The sequence below is a fragment of the Filicampus tigris genome, chromosome 4, assembly GCF_054856515.1.
Source record: "Filicampus tigris isolate MCC_2025a chromosome 4, RoL_Ftig_1.0, whole genome shotgun sequence".
Lineage (NCBI taxonomy): Eukaryota > Metazoa > Chordata > Actinopteri > Syngnathiformes > Syngnathidae > Filicampus > Filicampus tigris.
The window spans coordinates 5863877-5886554 of NC_141220.1; the positions used below are offsets into that span (position 1 = coordinate 5863877).

The 22678-nt window shown below is 40.3% G+C and overlaps 1 protein-coding gene across 7 annotated transcripts in view; it reads right to left on the reverse strand.

Moving 5' to 3' along the window:
• The window catches only part of kiaa1549la (KIAA1549-like a), a 108295-nt gene that overhangs the window by 66766 nt on the left and 18851 nt on the right, over positions 1 to 22678 (reverse strand). For 6 of the 7 annotated variants that reach the window (XM_086028346.1, XM_086028348.1, XM_086028347.1 and 3 more), the window contains exons 2-3: positions 4382 to 4990; positions 12 to 821 (exon numbers count right to left, since the gene is read on the reverse strand). In XM_086028346.1, coding sequence (XP_085884472.1) covers positions 12 to 821; positions 4382 to 4990 — 1419 coding nt within the window. The remainder of the gene's footprint in view (positions 1 to 11; positions 822 to 4381; positions 4991 to 22678) is intronic. The other variant, XM_086028345.1, reaches the window with a different exon arrangement.

Genomic DNA, 22678 nt, shown 5'->3' on the forward strand with positions numbered 1-22678 from the left:
AAAATGTTTACCTGTTTTGACCCAGTACTTCTCGGTGACGTTGCATGGCAAAGGACTTTCCTCTGTAATAGGGCTGATTGGCCGGTCTGTAGTTGTAGTTATGAGTGGTACTGTTTGGGCTGGTAAAAACACTGTGGATGGTACCATTGCTGGTGTAGTCGTTGCTATGGTAGTAGTAGTAGTGGCGACAGTGGTGGTGGTGTCTGGAGTAGTAGTTGCAGGTGTGGTAGTAGTAATTATTGTGGTGGATGGCGCGGGTGTCGAAGTGGTTGAGGGTGTGGTAGCAGCGGTAGTGGTGGTAGTTGCAGGCTGAGTCGTAGCTTCTGCGGTTGCTTTGAGGCTCGATGATGGTTGAATGCTTTCAGCGTCTGTGATATTTGAGGAAACTGTTACAGTGACCCCAGTGGTTACCGTTGGCGCTGTAACAGCAAGCGTGCTCACAGTAGAAATGGTCACTGAGGACTTAGTTGCTGTCAGGGTTTCCACCTGAACGCTATCGTCGGTCAAGTTGTCCAGGCTTGTGGTGAGTGAAGCCACCGTGGACACCAGTGCTGTATTTACTCTCAGAATGGTGCTTGAGGTGGTGGTGGTGGTTGACAGAGTGCGTGTGGTATTTTTTAGGGTTGCTGCGTTCTGAGGGGAGGAAGTTCGGGTGCGCACGGGCACAGTGGTGTTCCATTGATGGGTGGAGAAAGGGCTGGTGACATTTGCTGGAAGTGTGATGTCATGGTCACCAACTGTGGACAAGAGAGACTCAGGAACTGTGGGGAGATCCCAGGCTGGCAGGCTGCTCACTGACGCCTCTGTAGATTGGACAACATCTGCATCAAACACATTAAAGAATGCCTTATTTCTCCATTTTTTTGAGGTACGCCATTAACAAGGACCAAGTGTGCAACGCAAAATGCATAATGCCGCTTTGGTCCAGACCACAAGAGAAACAAAGCACACATGTGCACAGAACCCTAAATTATCAGTAAATGCTTAAAATGGTTTGCATGTAAAGACCATTAAATATCAGTTTTGAGGCTTTATTGTGATAAGGTTGCTGGAAATGTACCAAGATTTGCATATTTACCACAGTGGGAAGAAGCAATGCCATCTAACCCCATTTGAATTAAATATAGCTGAAATTAGAGGCAGGATACTCTGATCTATGATGAACTAAAGCTCATATTTGAGCAAAAGGGGAATCAATGTGCTTATCAACATAAAACGTGTGCAAATATTTGACACAATGAAATCCAATTTCAAAGAAGAATCCACAGATGAATTGTAATGTGAGGGACTGAGGCATTTTATCTTTCAACATGAGATGCATGCCAATTGGAGGAAAAGAAAATGCTGGAGAGGACAAGGACGTACGGAAGCGTTGGAACTGTCAAAATAGAATAAAAAAATCCAATGTTCAAACTTATGTCAACGTTAAAATGTATTCAAATACATACGAACGGATTTGTGAGTAGGTTTGAATGTATTTGCGAGTACCGGTACATTGCAAATACCTTCGAACATATTTCAATATGTTCGAACGTATTTGCGAGTAGGTTCAAATGTTTTTGCGAGCGTGTTCGAACTTACTCGCAAATGCATTTGAATGTATTTGTGAATACGTTTGAATGTACTTGTGGGCTAAATGCTACAAATGTAGCATTTTTTTCCCACAGTGGCACGGACAGTGACCTGCGCATGAGCAAGTAAAAAAAAAAAAAAAAAGAAGCATTTTAGTATTTGGCCTACACTGTACCAATACGTTCGGAAATTAAATAAGTAAAGATTGTTTATTCATTATTTTGGGGATTTATTATTATGTCTGCATAGCATCATTTGCATTCAACATTATTTCACGTAATGCCATGGAGTATTGACTTGCTCATGGGCACGCAAATACATTCGAACGTACGGGCAAATATGTTCGATCGTATTTGCCACTCCAAAATGTTTATTCCACATTGGCAGTTCAACGCTTCTGTAATACTTTGACAGCCTTTTGTTCAGTGAGTGCTGTGCAGCACAGATCACTGGGTCACTACATATATTGATGAATTTGAATATAATTGAAGTCCTTTTATAGGACACTAGTCACTAGATGTCGACCTCAATTCAGGTTTCTACACACCAGGAAATTATGTTTTGACTGACAACCATCTAGCAGACTTGAATTGCACTTTGACCATACTGCTGGCTCATGGTAAGTATTGTCAAATTTCTCGAGCAAAACTAGCTTGCTTGTGATGTCATGATCATCAAGTTGGCCGTTACTTTCCAAAACAGAAATATTATTACTGTAGGCAGAAGTATTAAAAAAATTGGGACCATTTATTTGACCTTTTATTCTGTTTATATCTTTTAGTCTGCTTTTTATTATGTCATGTATGTTTGAATAGCAGTAAATCACTTTCATGATGTCATCAAGATTTTTTCAGTATTTGCAAACAAATGTATTTAACAAAATAAGATATCAAAATCATTAAATTCTTGAAGTGATGAAAATGTTAAAATTCCTCTAAGTCAGTGTTTTTCAAATAGATATTGTCAGGTGTGCCGTGGGAAATCATTGAATTTGTGTGCCTGTGCGGTCTAGCGCCTGGCAGTGTGATCATGTCTTTACTACATTGTAGTACTCTTCCATACCAGCAGGTAGCAGCAGTAGCAGGTACTTAATTGTCTTTGTTTAGAGACAAGCGAATTAGTGACGCATGTTTATCCAAACAGGCCCATGTTTCACACTTATTATCAATATGAAACATTATAAAATACTTTTCTTTATGTTTATTTAATTCCTATTCAAGACGATATAATATAATGTCATTATTCAATGTTAAAAAATACTTATATAAACAATATAACTCCTATATTGTTAAAATAAGCTTTTTTTTTTTTTTCACAATTTCAGCTGCTGGTGTGCCACGCGATTTTTCAATGATATAAATGTGCCTCGAAAAATCTTTGCAAAACACTGCTCTAAGTGATGGCTGTCTCCCCACGTAATGTAAATTCAGTTTCATCTTAACCATCAAGGCCATGGACAAATAGGGAGGTCCTCAGTGACGTGAGATTTTGAAGTTACAAATGGTGCACAATGAACTAGTTTGTCATGGCACTCAGTTACATACTTTTTTTTTCATTTCATTTTATTTTTATTTGTATACTGTATTTATGGCCCGGAAGTGTATTTCATACACACTTAGTGTTATTATAGCAACGTTTGTCAATATTATATTTAAATCATTTACCGGTACTAATTTGCCATTATCGCTACCAAGCATTAAACCTGGGGGTGACAAGGTTTGTTCGATCACTGTTTGTTTGGGTTTAAAAGAAATAAAATAACTTATTCAGCGTTTTCACAGTTACGTATTTGGAACGATTGTTGCAGCGACCATGCAGATCTGCAGTGTTGTGAATGAGTGCAATAAGCGAACGTAGGCGAACGTCAGCAGAACGTAGGTGATGAAGGTGGGCAGCTGAGGCTAAGAGGTGAAGTCGTCGCCTACCACCGTAGGGGACCCTGGTTCAAATCCATCCCGGAGCACATGGCTCCAGTGTCCTTGAGCAAGAAACTGATACCCCAAACTGCTCCCCGGGTGCTTAAGCAGCAGCCCCTTGTTCCAGTGGGATAGTATGTATGTTCACTGTGATGGATCAAATGCAAAACACGGCTAAATACATGGAAAAACAGGCCTTCATATGTAAGTAAATAACACCTTATTTGACAACCCAAGTCACAGAGACTCACATAGCTGCATGCGTCAAAAAATGTAAAGCATGATGGCAGTTTGGAGGGTGAAAAAAGAGGCTGTGGTGGATACCTCACTCTGGAAACATTGGCAGGCGACAAATAGTAACGTAAGTTATTGCTTCTTAGTCCCTGGTAGGAATTTGAGCGTTTCCCTTTGGATTTTGAGAGGCAAGGGTTTGTGTGTTGTGGTCACAGGAAGTTGCCGGTGGAGCGTCGTTTTATGGTTGCCAGAAGAAGAGAGGAGTGTTAAGTTAGTTAGTTAGTTAGTTAGTTAGTTAGTTAGTTAGTTAGTTAGTTAGTTAGTGTGACAGCTAATTTCCCCCGGTTCCTACCTTAGATTGCATTTGTGCTTGTACATTAAAAGCCTACAGTCCTTTTTGTTTTAATCAGTAATTTAAAAATAGAGCGTGAACTAGTTGGTTTTTGGAATAATCAACTCACAGTAGTTCAAAATTTTGAATTATGAACTATGAACTGAAACTTATGAAATGAAATTTGAACTTGAACAGCATAAAGCCGCGCACCATGTCATGTTTACCAATCAAACAAGTGAGACTCATACGTTTAGGATGGTTTGGTCTTGGAGGAGGTCTGCACTCAAATGAGAGCTACTTTCATTCAACACATTTTCAAACTTACCAAGACTGGTGGTGCTGTTACTGTCTGAAGAGCTGTTGCTGACATCAATAAGAGAGACAACGTCTGGTTTCACTGTCTGAATGTCACGGTTAATAGCTGGCGTGGAGGGTAAAGATGTGGACGAGGAAGTTAAAGAGGATGCTTTTGTTGTTGAGCTAGAAGAGGAGGAGACTTTGGATGATGACGGAGAGGAGATTTTGGTCCAAGCAGCCTTAGACAGCAGTCCTAAAGGCTTTCTCACTTCTGGTGGGTCGGGTGTGTCCGCCACCAATGTGAGGACCGGCTGCCCTCCTTGCTCCTCCCCAACCGCTTGCTTAAGCAAGGCAACTGAGTCTCTGGGTGAGCTTGGCGGGTTTTGCGCCTTTGTGTCTGCCAGTCTTACTTCGGCCCCATCTCCGCTCATGATTCCATTTTCTGAGAGGACCTTGCTGTCTCCACCAGGAGCCACTCTTGGTTTTGATCTTTTGGGTTCAGTCAATACTTGGCGTGGGGTAGTCCCTTCAGTTGCATCTTTGTCTCGATCCCCAGGCCCCCAGGTGGTCAAGCTGGGCAAAGTGGGATCCAATAGCCACACAGACGGCCTCCTTAAGTCACGATGGTCACCCTCAACTGCAGGAAAAGCAGAAATAAGGTGAAATTAGTTGTCACTTTCAATATGTGTGGTAAAGTTTGAGAAAAAGATTAGGATTGAAGCACAATTTTCTTTGAGTCACGTGGGATGGTAAAATGACTTTTTAGTTTGAGTTCTTGATGAATTTCAACTAGGCAACTACCCTTGAGCACACACAAACACCATTAGGCAATACATGTGCATATGCTTTTTTCTCTCCGCTGCCAAATACACATTCATGTCAAATTGCTTTGAAGCTCTAAAACTGCAACTCTGGAAAAATAGTAATAATAATATCTAAACTAGGTCGCTTAGCTTTTGGAGGATAAAGCATAGGGAATTAATTTAGATGTTCCAGAGTGAATGTTTAATGCTGATGCAATAACACACACATACACACAGGCACACCACATGCGCACAAACACACACACACACTTAATTGCCTACAGTAGATACTAATCTGATGTGTTGTGATGTTCATGCTGGATTCGTTTTCCTAGAAGTTACAGAAGCACTGAGGCTGTGGTAATGTTTCAAAAGAAAATGTAGGTGTTATTTACACCCTCCCAATGCAGCAAGCCTATCATTTTATATGAGACAGATTTACAGTAACAACATTCTCAAAATGTCTCCGTTTTTTAAAAATTCAGTTTTAATTGAAATTGGCATTATCGGTACAACACAGGAAGCTGTGATGGAAGGCTAGTTGGTAAACTGAGGTGTGGGAAAGGTGGAAAAGTTGAACAAAGTGCAAAATTAGCATTCAGAGTTGCTCGTGCAGACTGCCAAAAGACCCAGATCGTGCAAAACAAAAATCTTTCTACCATTATATATTTTTTGTCGCTATTCAATCACAGAATTAACGTATGCAAATATTTGCGTTTGTCTGAATCAGTGCCGTAGATGGGCTGTATTCCAAATGGGTTTTGAGGTCAAAGGGGCCTGACGTTACACACACAAACGGAGGACAGAAAATCGCTCAGCGGAGGGGGTGGCTAGTGAAAGTTGGTAGACAGAAACGCTAATGGAAGCCCGTTTAAAATGATAGGCCTACCGGTCATCACAAAAAGGCGGATGGACGAACAGAGGAAGGGTAGCCCGGCTGCGGACGGAGGCCGATGAACGGACCAGGATATTTTAGTAAAATGCTTGATTGTAGGTCTAACAATTTTCATACATTGACAATTCTCAGCTAAATCCAACAGGAAGTTTGCAATTCCCCCTTTAAAGTAAAAGTTGCCTGTTTTCAAACATTATCTCCTCCGAGGCCGTTTGTCGTATCGGCTTCAAACAAGCACACAAGAGAGAGTGAACTCTTCTGATTAAAAGTTGGAGAAAGAAAAATCTTCACTGTCATGGTTTGGATTTTACGAGGCAGACAGTGTTTGTTTACCTGCCATGGCCGTGCTGCTACTCATACCTCTGTCATCCCTAGCATGGCTGCTTCCACCACGGCAGAAGAGAGCCGTCAGCTTTGTGCATTTGGCCGCATCCTCAATTAATTGTTTTTTTTTTTCTTTTTGCCCTCCATTTATCTGTTCCACATATTTCCTTTTCTGGTAATTTCTGTCTCTTAAGCATCTTTGCAATTGCAGATGTCCTCTACTATGAGCACCTTGCCTGTATTATCCCTAGAGCCTTATCTTGTACATAGCTCATTCTCATTCTTATTCTATCTAAGGCACACTTGCACAGTGTTATTTTATTCTATTTATTGTATCGTTTTTTATCTGTTGCACCGAAGAGGGGAAGCAACCCAATCTCATTGTACTCCGAGCACAATGACAATAAAGGTATTCGTATTTGTACCTGGGGGGGTCACCGTCTGAGCGGTTGAACCAATCACTTCAGTAGCGACACGGATCAGTTGAAATTGGAAGGGGAGTGGGGGGCTCACCCAGTCTAATAACGTGACACTCAGTGCTACCTGACGCTGCAATTGGACGACTGAAGTTTGAAGAAACAAGACATATTACCAGTAAGAGATCTATAGGATAGTTAACCATTCATTCATTTAACAATCAGGCCCTCAATAGTTTGTGGAAGAACCATACAAAGCTTGGCACCTCCTCTTCATGCCTCATCAGCCTGGTCACTCACTGTTGCGGGATGTTGCTCTTCAACCAGCATTTGTCACAAGTCAGCCAAAAGGGTTGTGTTGGTCAGTCAGCTCAGCCATAGCTGATTTCATAAATGTTGAACGGAGTTAAGGTCACAACTGCCGGCAGGCCAGTCCATCATCTGCACTTGAAAATTCTGGTGGTAATCGCCTCAAAAAAAAAAAGAAACTGCTCTGTCATCTTGGAAGATAGAGTGTGGTCCCAGACTGTGGAGATATGGAATTACCACTGTCTGTATTGGGACACTGCGATTGGATTTCCAGTGAGGAATATGGCACCCCGTCGCCATCAAACTGCCTCCACCGAAAAATGTTTCACAATTGTTGCAACAATCAGCATAGCGTCCTCTGTGTCGTATCTACATTGTGACCCTGCAATCCAACTGCTGTAGGCAGAATCTGGACTCGTCACTGAAAATCTTGACCGCAGATCTATACAAGTCAGCCTATAGTGCCACAGGGCTGACAGGGTGAGGGAGCGACTATCTTGGGCTGTTGTCTTCTTAGGGTGTTGTCCATTTCGCGGACTGTCTCTGATATCCCCCATTATGTAGAACTTGGCCTAGTTTGGAAATGGTAATCGGGCTGCAAACTATGCCGCAACTTGGTTTTGCGGAAGATCACCTTGAAGTTGCCGTATCACGCGGACCCGATCCAGATCAGTCAAGTGTGGCATGATCATTTTTGGAGAGTACATACACATCTCTGCTGCTCACCCCACAATTACCACCTCACAAATGTGGCACTAGGGGAAATAGGCTTTCCAATGGAAAATGTTTTTTTTGCCGTGAAGTGCATGTCATCACATGAAGTGCATGTCATCACATGCACTTGTACCGCATGTGTACAAAAATGTTTTCTTGTTTGTTAAAATGAATGAATGGCGGAATGAATGGATAGGGTGATGAATGAAGACAGCCGGGGATGCTAGGATGGAAAGACTGTACCATATGCAGGAATGTTAGCAATGTTTTCTCCCCCAACAGTTCACCAACTGCTCTGCCTGAGAGTAACATATGTGGCCCCAGAATCAACCTGTGACAAAACGCTAGGAAAGAAGAACCTCCACTGAGAACAAATATGGACAGGATAGATAGTTTCATGGATGGATGGGTTGTAAATCCAAGTTAAGTGTGAGGCCTGACCTGCTTTATTTATTGGCACAATATTCATGAACGACATGTTTATACGATTGCACTCCGATATAAATCCATGCATGTACACTATGACACACTGCCTGTTATTTTGTTTGTGACAGTTGACTGTGCTGTATTGCTCACATTTTTTCTTTGTTTTTTTAATGACGTGTGCAGAGTCTCTCTACATTATTTTGTTTTAATAGACAAAGAGATAACACAATTAAGGAACAGTTTTGCAATACGACACAGGTCAAAATGTGGTTATTTCAAACTGTGATGATTTCCAAGCAGAATGTCAATGTAATGCTTTTCTGCTAATTACTCATTCTTCCATGTATGTTTTCTGAAGTGTAAGTACAACATCCTGTGATAATGATGACATTCTGAGCATTTCTGTTTTTTTTATCTGTCTCATAATTTCAAACTTAATTACCTATTGGCGACATTTCATTTATACATCCATCCAGCGGGGAGTGTTGGAGCCTATCCCAGCTGTCTTCGGGCAGTAGGCGGGAGACACCCCGAATTGGTTGCCAGCCAATCGCAGGGCACACAGAGACAAACATTCGCACTCACAGCCACACCTAGGGGCAATTTAGAGTGTCCAATCAACTTACTATGCATGTTTTTGGAATGTGGGAGGAAACCGGAGTACCCGGAGAAAACCCACGCAGGCACGGGGAGAACATGCAAACTCCACACAGGGAGGCCGGAGCCGGGATCGAACCCACGACCTCTGAACTGTGAGGCGGACGTGCTAACCAGTCGACCACCGTGCCGCCCTTCATTTATACATATTGGACGATATTTTTTATGCTAGAAAATTGTTTTTAGATTCAATTATTTCCCTCCTTTCATTATTTGTTTGTAGCTTATTTGCTAATTTTGTTATTGCGTATCAAGAGTGTTTTCTATTTTTCACTCTACTCTTGCGCTAAGGGGTAATAATATGAAAAATGTAACCTGCACTGCTGACTTCTGTGAACCTTAACACCATATTGCCTTGTCAGCTGACCTCATTGTCCATCTGCTGATGCCCTGCTGATGAATCTCTTTAAATGCCAATACAGAGCTGCAAATGTTAGCCAAGCCACTGCAAGCTTTCTGGCCAATAATAGTAGCGTCTCCCATGTTTCTTCTATTGTAATAGGAAGTGTCTTAGTGCCTGTGCCCATGGTTTTTACTCTTGCGTTACATAAGTCAGATGGGAAGTGTAAAAATGGTACTCCTCCATTCAAGAGTCAAGAATCTTTCATTGGTCACTAGTTGCTTTTTCAGGCAAGTCGGAAGTCATTATGGTGACACTGCCTGCAATGTGTTTTCATAAAAATATATTCATATTAAAAAGCCATGGTAATTTTTTTCAATTTCATTTTCTTATGGGGGAGATTTCCCTTTTTTACTTTTTTTAAGGTACTTTAATATTGTAGTGTGGAGAAAATCAAGCTTCCAACCAAGACCAACTATTACAACAGACAGGCAAGTAATTTACTTAAAACCCTCATGATATCAATTTGTTAGTGAGGAAGTACGACCAGGAGGCGATTCAAATTTTTTTGCAAGATTGTTTGATGAACTGATGGACGCAATAGAAATATATTTTGCTGTTGCCAGGGCTGTCATGACATCAAAACATTGAGACATTTCAAGTTTCTGTTTTCAAAAACTAATGTCGAGAATGCTACTTCAGATATTATAGCAAACTTCTCTTTTTAAGGAGTGATTTGCTTTTCAGAAAAGCAAACAAAAATGTGATGCACTCTGAGACCGCCACACGAAACAGATAAAATCTGTACTGGCCTGTGCGTCATGTATTGGGAATCAATATTGAGTTAAGGTTACACTAGGCGACAGAAGAGCTACAATCAATATAAGGACGATTTTACACTATGACATTACATAGTGTGTAATAAGTACAAAATGTTTTATATACCTTTATGCAACAAATATAATGTATAAACAAAGAGGTAAAAGATTGGTACTGAATTCCAAACTTGAGTTAATAATAAAATTAAAATAAAAAAATGATAGAATAAATAAAATAGTAAAAATGAAATTACAAAGGCATTTACTTTGGAATGTTACTACAAGGAATGCTACTTTGGAATACATTACAAAGGCAATAATAACAACAACAACAAAAATTGATTATTCAAATTTTAGATACAAAGGATGTCAACCCGAAAAAAAAAAAACAACAACTAAGGAACAGCGCACACACGGCCATTGCGCAGATCACAAGTGTGGCTTGATTTTGTCCAACTAAATAAAGAGTAGCCTCAGTGCAACGTTTACAATAAGAACATATTAAACAAAGAAGGTGTCATGATGTATACATGTTAACGGAATACCGTGTCAGTGCTCCCCCCAACTCCAAGCTAACATCGCACTGAACTTAAGTATATGTCTAATGCCAACCTTAACACGCTGATAACTAAATGGTGGGTCTACTGAAACAAATAACCAGCTAGCATTAGCATATCTACAGTATTTTCTATAACAAGCGAGCGGCTGTTGTCATCTGCAGTCATAGACACTAGGCCTCATTTGCATCAAAATCAGGGTGGTAAGGAGCGCACGCCCAATTACGCTCTGCTTTAACATTGCGGAAAGAGAAATTAGACTCACTGGAGTTCGTGCATGACATTGGCGCGTGAACTGCAATACCTCCACTTTCGGATGATGAGCGTGTGGGTGACGTGCAATTAGAGACCGCCTTGCATCTCCCGATCATGCGTCCGTGTGTAAAAAAAATGTTAAGATGATAATGATTACAATTCGTTCAATGATTTCTAAAATGATTCAGAGGGATTGTCCCACGCTGGTGTCATATTTATGAATGAAATACCATGATTACATACACCAGAATTGCGTTATACCACCTGTGCTGCAAAATAGACCATCTTTTCGCCAGTCTAAAATGTTGTCTACTTTTTGATGTGCTGGAAGGCGCGGCAGGAACGCCCACTGACACGTTGCGCGTCTGCCAAATTCACAAATACTCTGAACTAGGCCATTGCCCCAACACAAAAATGACAATGTGGCCGTTACATCGAGCGCGGACTACTTTCTGTGACCAAATTATTAGGTGCTTCGTTGCGTCAGCACGCCAAGACGGACGCAACACTGCCCCAAAAACGCTAGACTTGCACTGGCACGAAAATAAAGTTACGCCCGCTTTTACGCCATTACATCAAGCACATGGCTGCCGCTCTACCAAAATAGGGCCTTACGTGTCCGCATCAGGCACATTGTAAACACACACTGTACCTGCTGTGCCAGTGCTGTGCTCAACCTGACCAGCCGGGCTCAACATGTCCGACTGGACAACCACTGTTCATCCACCATCACTATAAACACTGGTGTACCACAAGGGTGTGTGATGAGCCCCTTCCTCTACTCCCTATTCACCCACGACTGCAGACCTGTTAATGGTTCCAACACCATTATAAAATTTTCAGATGACACCACGGTGATCGGCCTCATCAAAAACAGCGATGAGGCGGCATACAGGGAGGAGGTGGATCGTCTGGCTGAAAGGTGCGACAGCAACAACCTGCTCAACCCTGAGGAGTTAATTGTGGACTTCAGGAGGAATGGTGACTCACATACACCCATCCAAATAAAGGGGACGGAGGTGGAGCGTGTAAACAGCTTCAAGTTCCTGAGAGTCCACATCTCCATTGAAAATGTTGCCATAAGTGAAATATATCAATAAAGAGGTGTATTTTTCAGCTCTTAGGCATTTTTCCAAGTTAAACTAATTAATTGCTAACAATCAAGCCACACATGTCAATTTTAAGAAGTCTCCCTTTAACATATTTAGATATGTTCCTGTATCTATAAAATCTCTGTCTCAGAAAAAGGTGAGGGTAATCTTTGGTGCATACACTCAGTGCATGTTAGTCTCTTTGACACCAGAACCACTGTCACAGGAAGCCGAGAAACTCTCAGAGAGTCAAATAAAATCGTTGAGTCATATGAACAAGACCCTTTTGCTTGAATATGCTTGTTAAATGTAATGTATGACATTCTCTTTTACAAAGACAAAAATGCTTCATTTTGAGATACACCGTCAGAGTAATATTATCGTATCAAGATAGCTTGGTAATATTTTCCCCTGTTATGTTCCTAAATTAGATAACCAAAATATTAGAAACACCACTCTGTAAATTACAACGTCATTGCGAGTGAAACAGCAGTAATGAAAAATGCGGTACTGCAAATGATGTCACAGTTTTTTTATACAGCTGTTTTTGTGGAATTTGAGTAGATTGCATAAACAGTAAGCACCTAATATTGGTGCGGGGGAGTACTGTATGTTTGGAGAATTTTAAAAAGGAGGGATAAGACATTAAAATCCAAAGACGAATACAGTACGAGTGGAAAGGAGATCCAATTGCAGTCCTGCAGTAATTAAGATAAACACACAAACCGACATGGCTTTCACAGTCATGTGACTTGCTTAGAGCACTCAGTTGGTCAGCCAGTCTAGCAGCCTGAGCACAATGCACACACATGCACACGAACACTTAATTTAGCACATGCTTTCCCAACACACGTAAATAGAGACACCAGCAGACGAACGCTGAGGAAGATGACTATTCTGGCACAGAACCGTGCGGCCTCGACAAATTAAGACAAAAATGTCTTTTTATATTCTGTCACAAACACTACATCTTTGTGTGCTCATACCAAAATATGAATAGACAAAATCATTCTACATTCACATTCAAATACAAATTACATTGGTAGACTAAAAAATGCACTAGACTACAACAGCACTGAAATACTAATACTTTGTACTACAGAAATTGATTATGTTAATACTCGTACCTTGTTAAACAACCTCCCGTCTAGAGACAACATCAGATGAACATCTAAAATTCTCCAGGGTAGTTGAATGACAGGCTACAACTATTGAATATTAGACTTTGAGTATCCTACGGAAAATTAGATCGTGTAATTGAGTATTCAGATAAACTATATTTTTGCTTGGTTAGGGAGCTATTATGAATACAAAAGAGAAAATAAGGCATTTTTCTTAATAACAGAGCTGCCAAACTACAAATTCACTTCCATAACAAATCCACGGTTTTTTTTTTCATCAATATTGAATGACTTTTTAGCCTTAGCGAAGCCGTTAGCCACCAAGTATGACCCTCTCAAGGCACTTACATTTGTTGAGGAATCAGTTTCGAAGTCTGCATTGACTGCACATATTGCAGAGCGGGCTTCCTTCCTGCGTGGGAATCACTTGTCGCTGTAAATCCATAACTATTTTCAAGTGGGTCTTCTGGTATTATCTGTGAAATGTACCCTTTTTCTTCTTGGGCATAAGCCCTGGTGTTAAATTCTCACTGGGCCTTTTCCCCATTGCAAAGAAACTTTCCAAAAATACATCTGTTTACTTTACTCAATTGCTAGTTTTGAGCATTTAATACTAGCATTACGCAACTGAGACAACTTGACATGCGTTAAGAGTCAGTCATAGATGGATGTAATGGAGAGAATCTGGTCACTTTTCAAAATACAATATTTTTCAGCTTCGGATAATAAATAGTACTTTATGTTTGTTTTTTTTTTCTTTCATCTGTGTGGCCTGCCGTGGCCCGGTCCAAAGTGGAATGCGGCCCGATACCGGGGGGTTGGGGACCCCTGACATAGATGATTTGCAATGCAGTGGCGTGCCAAAGGGGGGGCCCGAAAGAACAGAACCGTCATCCACCCTAAGGGGGCATGCACAGCACCCCCCACTACACGACGATAAAAAAAATTGCAAGAGTTATCCGTTTTTGCAATGGGTATCCAGCATAAAAAGGAAAGCAATAGTCACCATTCCACTTTCAACCGCTTACTGAATGGGATAAACTGTCTAACACACAAATACAAAACAAAAACACTCACTGAACTAAACACATGTTAAATGGCAGAGGTGGGCTTTCCGTCTTACCGAAGGACCGCTTAGAAGATTCTTCAATGACAGACGTCCATTTTGCTGATGTTCGATAATAGACGGGAAAATTAAAAATTAAAAAAGAGATGGACTACGCATAGACAGAAGTGCATTTTCGTCCATTTGTGTAATCATAACTAACCTGGTCAAGTCCGAACAGATGTCACAGTCCATTATTAACGGACGCCCATTTTGCTGAAGAGAGACGGAAATGCCACCCAGACTGCATAGACTGTATATGTAGAGCAGGTGGCGGTATGCACCAAAGAGAGAATCAGTAGTTTCCCAGGCTGACCACCCATTATTCAAGTAATATGGTACCAGTAGCTTTGAATACAGAGAGTTTTACAGAGACATTCTTGTGAGTTAAGTTTTACATTTCTATTTTTTTATTTCTATTCTATGGGCCAGACGTTATTAATTCTATGACAGAGCGTGCAGGCCAGATAATATTTGACCGCGTGCCGCATTTGGCCACCAGGCTGGACTTTGGACACGCCTGCTGTACAGTATATGCTTACAGGCATGTACGGGAAGTTGTAAAGGTTTATGAGTCGTGTAGTTTCTTCAAATTGTACGACTTTAGAAGTTTCACTATACTGTACACTGTATGTAGCGAAGACAAGATGACCCAGTATAAGCTGATGAAAATACATAGGCAATGCTGAGTGATGTGGGACACAACATTCCACTACACAGTGTGGGAATTAAATGTTTTATTTTGTTTTTCCTCTCCTGTAACCCCTAGTGAGAATTCTCTCAGTGTATTCAGCAGACTGTCTATTTATTCTGTCTTGCGTATGAAATTGAATTTTTTTTTACTGATGTTGCAGCAGGAAATGGGAGCTGTAAAAGTCAATTGATTCTCTTTTTTATCCAATGCTCTCATCTGCTTCTTTAAATCATCTCTCTACATAATATGGAGGAATGCCGCATTGTGTACTGCGTTGTTTAATATTTAAACTGCTATTGACAGGTTTATAATCATGTGATTCTATTTTGGGAGGCTGCTCTATTTTCATTATGTATGCAATCATGTAATGGAATTACTAAAATGTTGATGAGGGTCATGACTGTGGATCAGTTCTATGCAGCTTTACCTTTGGCATTACAGACCAACACTAAACCAAATATAGCCTTTCTGTTTCATCATTCTCCAATGACACTGGAGTCTACATGTTAATACAGCACTTTTCCTGATTAAGGATTATGAATTTGATCAACTGAGATTCAGATCAGGTCCCTTTTTTGTATGTCTCTAAATAAACCGGTAGTCAAAACTTCTCCAGTACTAAATCCAAACGCATGTCTTAGCATGGTCCTAATGGTGTCAATGAATTTTCTTTTTATCAATGAAGTTTCTTAGGTCAGACAACAATATTTAATTGAACGAACCAGGTAAAAAAACAGTGTGATGGAAATCTCATGCGAAAAATAATGCAAGACAATAGCAAGACAAAAAAAAATACTCACAATTTAGTAATAAAGATTATTTAAATGTCCCCAAATAATGTATTCCTTTATCACTTAAAATACTGTACATGAGAAAAGAAACTTCAGAAAATCATTACATCTTAATTCACAATCGCGATACTGAAGGAGAAAAAAAAAACACGATTCGATTTTTTTCTAAACTCTTTTAGCCCCAGTGGCTACACTGAAGTTCAAGTAATGATCAAGTGTGCCTTTGAAGGTTTTCTATTTGACATATCCTTCATAAAAATGAAGTTATGTAATTTCCTATCACTAATATGTTATGAACAAATGAAGAAATATACAGACCAACATTATTATTATATTATGAATATATTTCACAATATGGCGACTGAAAAGAATTATAAGTTGTACATGTACAACTAGCCGAAGTCTACTTGACTCCAAAAAACATATTTATTATAAATATTGAAGCTTGGGGTAAAAATGTTCATGAGTGCATGCACCGCTTTCTGTGTTCCATCCACTTGAATAAGAGCCGCAGCCGACCGAGGCTGGCTCGGCAGTCACCCAGCCCGACGGTCGTGGCCCCACCTCGGGTGGAAAGCGGCTTCATGCTGCCGCAGCACTTGGATGCTGGAGTGTCATGACGACTGGGCTCTGCATTTTCCTTTTTAACTGTACTTTTTTATTATGTGAATGCGATTGACATTGGTGTACAATACAAATGAACGGGATTGAGCGACTTTTTAGTGCACTTTAAGCATCCCGAATAGTGGATAGATAGTGGAGCCTGCGTGGATTGTTGTCGAGTCTGCCAAGCGCCGTAGTCGGCAAAGGGAACGTAAACAAAATCGGGGTTGCTGGGATGGGCTCTGGCTAGCGCTAAGATAAATGATAACCATGCAAACTCCGCTGCCAAGCCTTTCAACCTCTTACGCCAGATCCATAACACACAAAACGGGTAATCTGGAACAACAACTATTTCGGGAATGGGGACTGTCGCGTTTTATTAATCACAGAAACCTGGCTACACGCTCAAATTCCCCATGCTTCAGTGCAATTGTACTGGAGGCTAACTGTGGAACAAAGTTCAATTTCATCGCCAGATTATGATGTCCAATAATGCGCAGACTACAACTAACGACAACTTTATGTACGTTTTTAACCGTAGTGAGGAGAAGTGGTTCGTATCAGATAAAAAATGGTCTCATATCGCCCATCACTAGTGTGACAGCCAAGTGGGATAAGATTTTAATACAAACAAAAAAAAGAAATAATTCAAATGTTTAGTGGAATGTGGAGGGACGGAGCTCTGTGGGAAGATTTGGGTTTTTTGTTGTTGTTGTTTTTAAACCTTTGAGAACTGCAAGGATTGGACATTTTAACAAACAAGTTGCTAAAGATTGAGCTATTTTTGAAGGAGAACTGGTAGCAATAACTATGACGGAAAGCAGCGCCTATTGGCTTTCACCTCTCGTGTATTACTTCAATTTCAAGTAAACTGCAGAAACAAAATGTGTTAATAGCAGTGACCTTTTCCTGTTTAGCTGGCAAATAAATTCCTTGTGTGTTTTACATACTTGGCCAATAAAGGTGATTCTGAAATTGGAACTTCTCCAGCGAGTGAATTGATGAATGTTTTGGGAAGACTTATGCTGTCTAATTGGCAGCAATCGGTGTGCCGTCGGGGCACAACTCAGTTGGGCCAAGCTCTCCCTGCCTTCTCCCCACCTAATTGCTGTTGTTTTAGAGTTTTCTAATTCAGCTAGATCATTCTTCTTGAAAGCCAAGCTGTCTTTCATGTCGATGCTGCGGAAGTGCTCCTGCCAGCTATCCGAAATTTGGGAGAAGAAAATGCTGCTGTTTCTTTGCAAAAACATCACTGAATAATCTCCAGGCCAAGGGGGTAGGAGAGGGAAATGTATGCTTATAGAGTGGATGCAACCACTTGTTGTTGGAGAGCTACTAGTCTGCTTCCTAACTACTGTCAAGATGCCCTTGAGCAAGACATTGACGCTGCAGCCATAGTTTAAGAGGTGCAGCACTTTTTGCAAACCTCTTTCACTCTGACATGACTAAGTGATGTGGTTCTCTTTGTGGTAAGCAACAAGAATAAGCAGCATCTTAAGTTGAATTTGCCCTTAAGGAAGAATAATAGATGACACGTTTTATCAAGATTTAATTCCTCTCAAGCCTGTGGAGCATTTGTTTTGTCATTTTCCTTGAAGCTAAGCTAGTCCCGTTTTGGTTCACCCTCACCTCACCTCGATCATCAGTGTTATAAGACAAATCTAAGTACTAGCATGATGTAAATTTCCAGTTAAGTGAACAATATTAATTCTTTGTTAGCCAAGAGTAAAGAAAAGCCCATTTGCAAATTAAAATATGCATAACGTTCAAAGCACAAGATACCCACCCCTGCCCTCCCCGGTAGTCCTAAGTAGAGTAACAAAATAATTGAATTAATAACCAGACTCAGTCAGTGAATTGTTTAAACATCAATACAATGAAAAAATATGAATAAATGTAATATTTAAATGAATGTAATTTGACTGTAATGAATGTATGTTCACTCAATATACTCCAAATGGATTTATGGTCACTGACGGTGTAGCGTTCACTCACCTGACTTGCAGGAAGGTAACGTTGAAACAGTTCCTACTCAGTGATGGTGTGAATGTGAGCGTTAAAAGTTGTCCCTGTCCTTAATGTACCCGGTGTAGCTGCCTCTCGCCCATAGTCAGCTGGAATAAGCTCCATGACAGCACTCACAACATGATAAGCGGTTCACAAAATGGATGAATGGATAGGAAGAGAGCTCTTCATCTGTGAAAACTAGCATAAGCAATTATATTGAGATGAACTTACCACTGATATTTCCAACCAATATGTCAGATTTTGAGTGAAGTTCTGCAGTCTAATTTTGACAAAGTGCTAATTCTGGAATGGCACAAGTGCAAGAATGTGATTCTCTTGCCCAAAAATAAGAGTAGCTGATTTTAGGAGTGCTCTGCTTGCAGTGCACATAACACAAATGTCGTTGTTTTATTTATATGATTCTATTTTCTTCTGTGGTTAAGGTGAAGTGGAGTGCCACACATTCTGCCAGATGAAGTAGTGCCTTGTTTTGGGAAGTATTGCCATAATGGATATTTCTATATAGAATCTTACACAGTCTTTATCGCTCAACGGGGGACGGGGGGTCGATGGGGGGTACTTTTGCTCGTGAAAGTCGGCCGAAGTTTGCAGTCGGAATCGCTAACGGACGCTCCGGATTAGAGCCGAAATGGGCAAGATTAGATCGGTCTAACAAAAAAACGAGTTTTTATTTTATTTTTTTTCCCATACAAAAATTGTTATACGGTGTACACAATTTGAAATTATCAAAAAACGTATAAAACACGGGGAAAACGTACAAGTTGACAGGTATGTAGTGCCTTGTTTTGGGAGCACAGATCTGTCACTTCAAGCAAATTCAATACCATTTTCTTGTTATCTGACATCAAAGATGCAAAGTAACAAAATCATCCTTCAGTTTCACCTCCTAAGTGAAGGATGCGTTCATTTTGGGTAATGGGTTTAAACAGTGCCCTGTGATTGACTGGCAAACGGTGTATGGTGGCGACTACTCAGTCTTTTACTTGAAGGCAGCTGTGATGGGCTCCAGCTTCCTGTGACTCTGCACAGGATTAGCGGAAAAGAAAATGGTTGGATGTGTTTAAATAGGCGTAGCGATAGATTACATGAGTCACAGTTGCATTAGTTAAGTTTGGTTGAACAGTAAAATTAACTTTCAGGCTTTGTGTATTACTTTCATTTTATATTTTGCAGTCAGGGTCACAGGAGAGCTTGAACATCCTGGCTGACAAACTGCAAACAGTTGGAGTGGCCTTGTAATGGGAAAATAGGACAATGGCAGGCATTCCATCATGAAGCCTACAAATATTACATTTTTAAGTCTAAAAAAAAGGGAGGCACTCTCTTTCAGAACTGGCTTGTGTTAGATTGACAAACCTGTGTAATGACCGCAACAAAAGAGAGCCAAGCTGTCTCAGACTCTAATGAATTCTGAAATTATCGGTATGTGGGTACACCACTCAGGTGGGGAGCAAATCTGAATTCTGTCCGATGGTGAAGTCTGTCTGGTGTTAAACTTCACACCCTGGTGACATGGCCGAATACCCTTAAACGCAACGTTTCTGTTGATGCTGTAACATTAACTTTGAAGTTGTAAAATTTAGCTCGCAACCGTGTAGTCTGCATCACTCTCTTTTGGGGGGAGGGGGGCATGGTGCCCCCTCGAATACGCTCTCCCAAACTTGTCAAATCAAATGCGAACTAGAACATTTGTATTCCATTTACAATCAACTCATCACTTTGATTGTTTCAGGAACCTGTCATGGACTTGAATACTGCAGGAAACGACAATTAGTGAAAAGAACCATTCTCGGCTCGGAATCTCTCAAATGAGTACAGAACATTTTGGAGTATGACACTCGCAACCACACACACACACACAAGCACCCCCCCCCCACACACACACACACACCCACGCCCTACACACACACACACACACACACACCCCGACTAGGGGGGAGTATTGGCAAGGATGTTGCAATACAATACGTATCACGATACTTGGGTCACAATACGATATTATCACGATGTTGCGATACCATGATATTGTGATGTTCTACCCGGTTAATATCAAAATTACATGTAGAGTTGAGAAATGAAGTTGCTGTATATGCTAATCAGAAGATCAGAGGACAAATTGGGTCAAAACTATTTGCCTCAAAACATCCTATTTATTATCTGTGTTTTTGCACATTTTCTCTGAAAAAAAAATGCAGAAAATGGCGATATATTGGCAAATTGATTTTTTTCCACACCGCTAACACACACACACACACACTGTGCATGTACACACGTCGGTTAATTCTCATTAAAATATAACACTTGTGTCAAACTCACACTCAGACTGATAAGAGAAAATGATTAGAAGGAATTATTTTAAGATCCGCATGATTTCAAATCATTTAGATGTACAATTGTGTGTGTGTAGCTATATTGATTTGACACTAAAACACATGGTTGGCAAATCCAATGAGTGAGCTGCGTGCACGTGACCGGTCCTTGAGCTCTTGACGTGGCTTTGCCCTTATTGTGTCCCCGCTGGTGGCACGATACCCGTGTGAGTAGGTGTGTGAGCGGCTTTTATAAGCAGGTAGCCACAGTGACGTTCCGTTTGGGACTGAGACTTTCATCTGACTGCGTCAGGCGCTGATCATTGTCTCTTTGCAGTGACGATGAAGATGGTAAGATTGACAAAAAGCAAGTCTCTGCAGTATTGAAAACTTTCCGAAAGAGAATGGGGACGACTAGTCTAATTAGTTGCTACCTGTTATGTAACCAACGCCACATACTCAGGAGAGCTCAGCATCACCACCAAAGACTTCACAGTAAATCTGGCCCAACCAGATTTTAATAATCCTCAATCTCAACAGGATCACAATCTAATCAAATTCTGACAGTCAGGTTACGATTCTAGTTGTCACCAGAAGGTTATTCATTTATTGATTGATTTATTTTCATTCTCAGTGTAGCTACAGAGGTCAGATCCATGCAGGTTGATATTGATTAACCCAAGATCAAAAATGATCTTCCTCAATGAGAACAATCTTTGTGTTTATATAGCAATGGTGTATAAATGGTTCACCAGACAGACATAATGAGAAATATAAACTGTAAATTGATTCACTTAATTGCCACTGACTGAACGATTTTAGTTGAACTCATAAATGAAATGGCTGAAATGCACACAGAGGAATGGATTTTAAAATTGCAAGGATTTGGCTGTCATTGAAACATAGCATATTCATAGTTGTGCTCATGTGCAGGCTGGCCATTTTTCATGACCCATATTGCCCCAGTTTTGAAGGCGCTTAGACTTATCTGATATTTACATGTACTGAATTTGCAGGATAATGAGCAAAATCCAAGGATGAGGTCAAACTCATGAGCTGCTCCTATACATGGCGATGTGGCAAACACACACGAGCAAAAACAAAAGCAAACATGGCTGTGTTCATATGAACATAAAGTTCAAAACAATATAAAAGACTGATCACCAATCCAGCAGCTGTTAAATGATGACAACACATGTACTTAATGAGCTTCCACTGTATATAATTGGATGCGTAGGTTATTTTTAGTGCCTGTTTTATTTGCCTCATTAATAGTTGTTCACAGTTCATTTAGTGGCTTTCTATAAAATCATGTATCCGAGTCTTGGCGACTGAACCACATTAGTACTTTTTGTTTGGAATCTGATTTACACACAAGAATTTGAGCACCGATGCAAGGATTAACTGGTCAATAAAACGTCACGTAAAATACACATGGCATATTCTCTTGTTTAGCAAAAATGCAACTGCGTTATGTGTATTAACTGTAAAATTGATTACTACTGTATTATTCCAAAAGATTTGAAAAATATGAATTGAATCAATTATTTCAATCTGCAGTCTGAGAGAATATAGCTAAATATTGCGTTGCAGAAGGTTTAATACTTAAAATCACGTCACATTTTGAGGAAGGCTGATTGTTAAGAATGACAATAACAGAAATAAAACTGTAATTACCTATTTAGAAAATTAGTCACATAAATACTTGAGACAACAACAACATCTAATGTTCAATGTTATCCTTTTCTACTTAGAAAATATTTTCTGGAAGGTTTTTTTTTCTTTATTAGAAGAGGAACCATCACAAAAGTTTTTCTTATTCAAGCAAGCTTTCTTTTCTGAGTCAATAAGTTCAAATGAGGATTTGAACGTGGGTGTGTTTGACCTTGCAGACGTGAACCCTGAACTAAGACTTTCTGAACATATTTCTTTTCACTAACAGAAAAATAGATTTCAAATGAAATTTCTCTCTATGGGCAAAACAGTAGTCGAGTGGTTAGCATATCTGCCTCACTTTTCTGATGTTTCGCATTTGAATCTTGGTTCCGGCCATTCTTTGTAAGATTTGC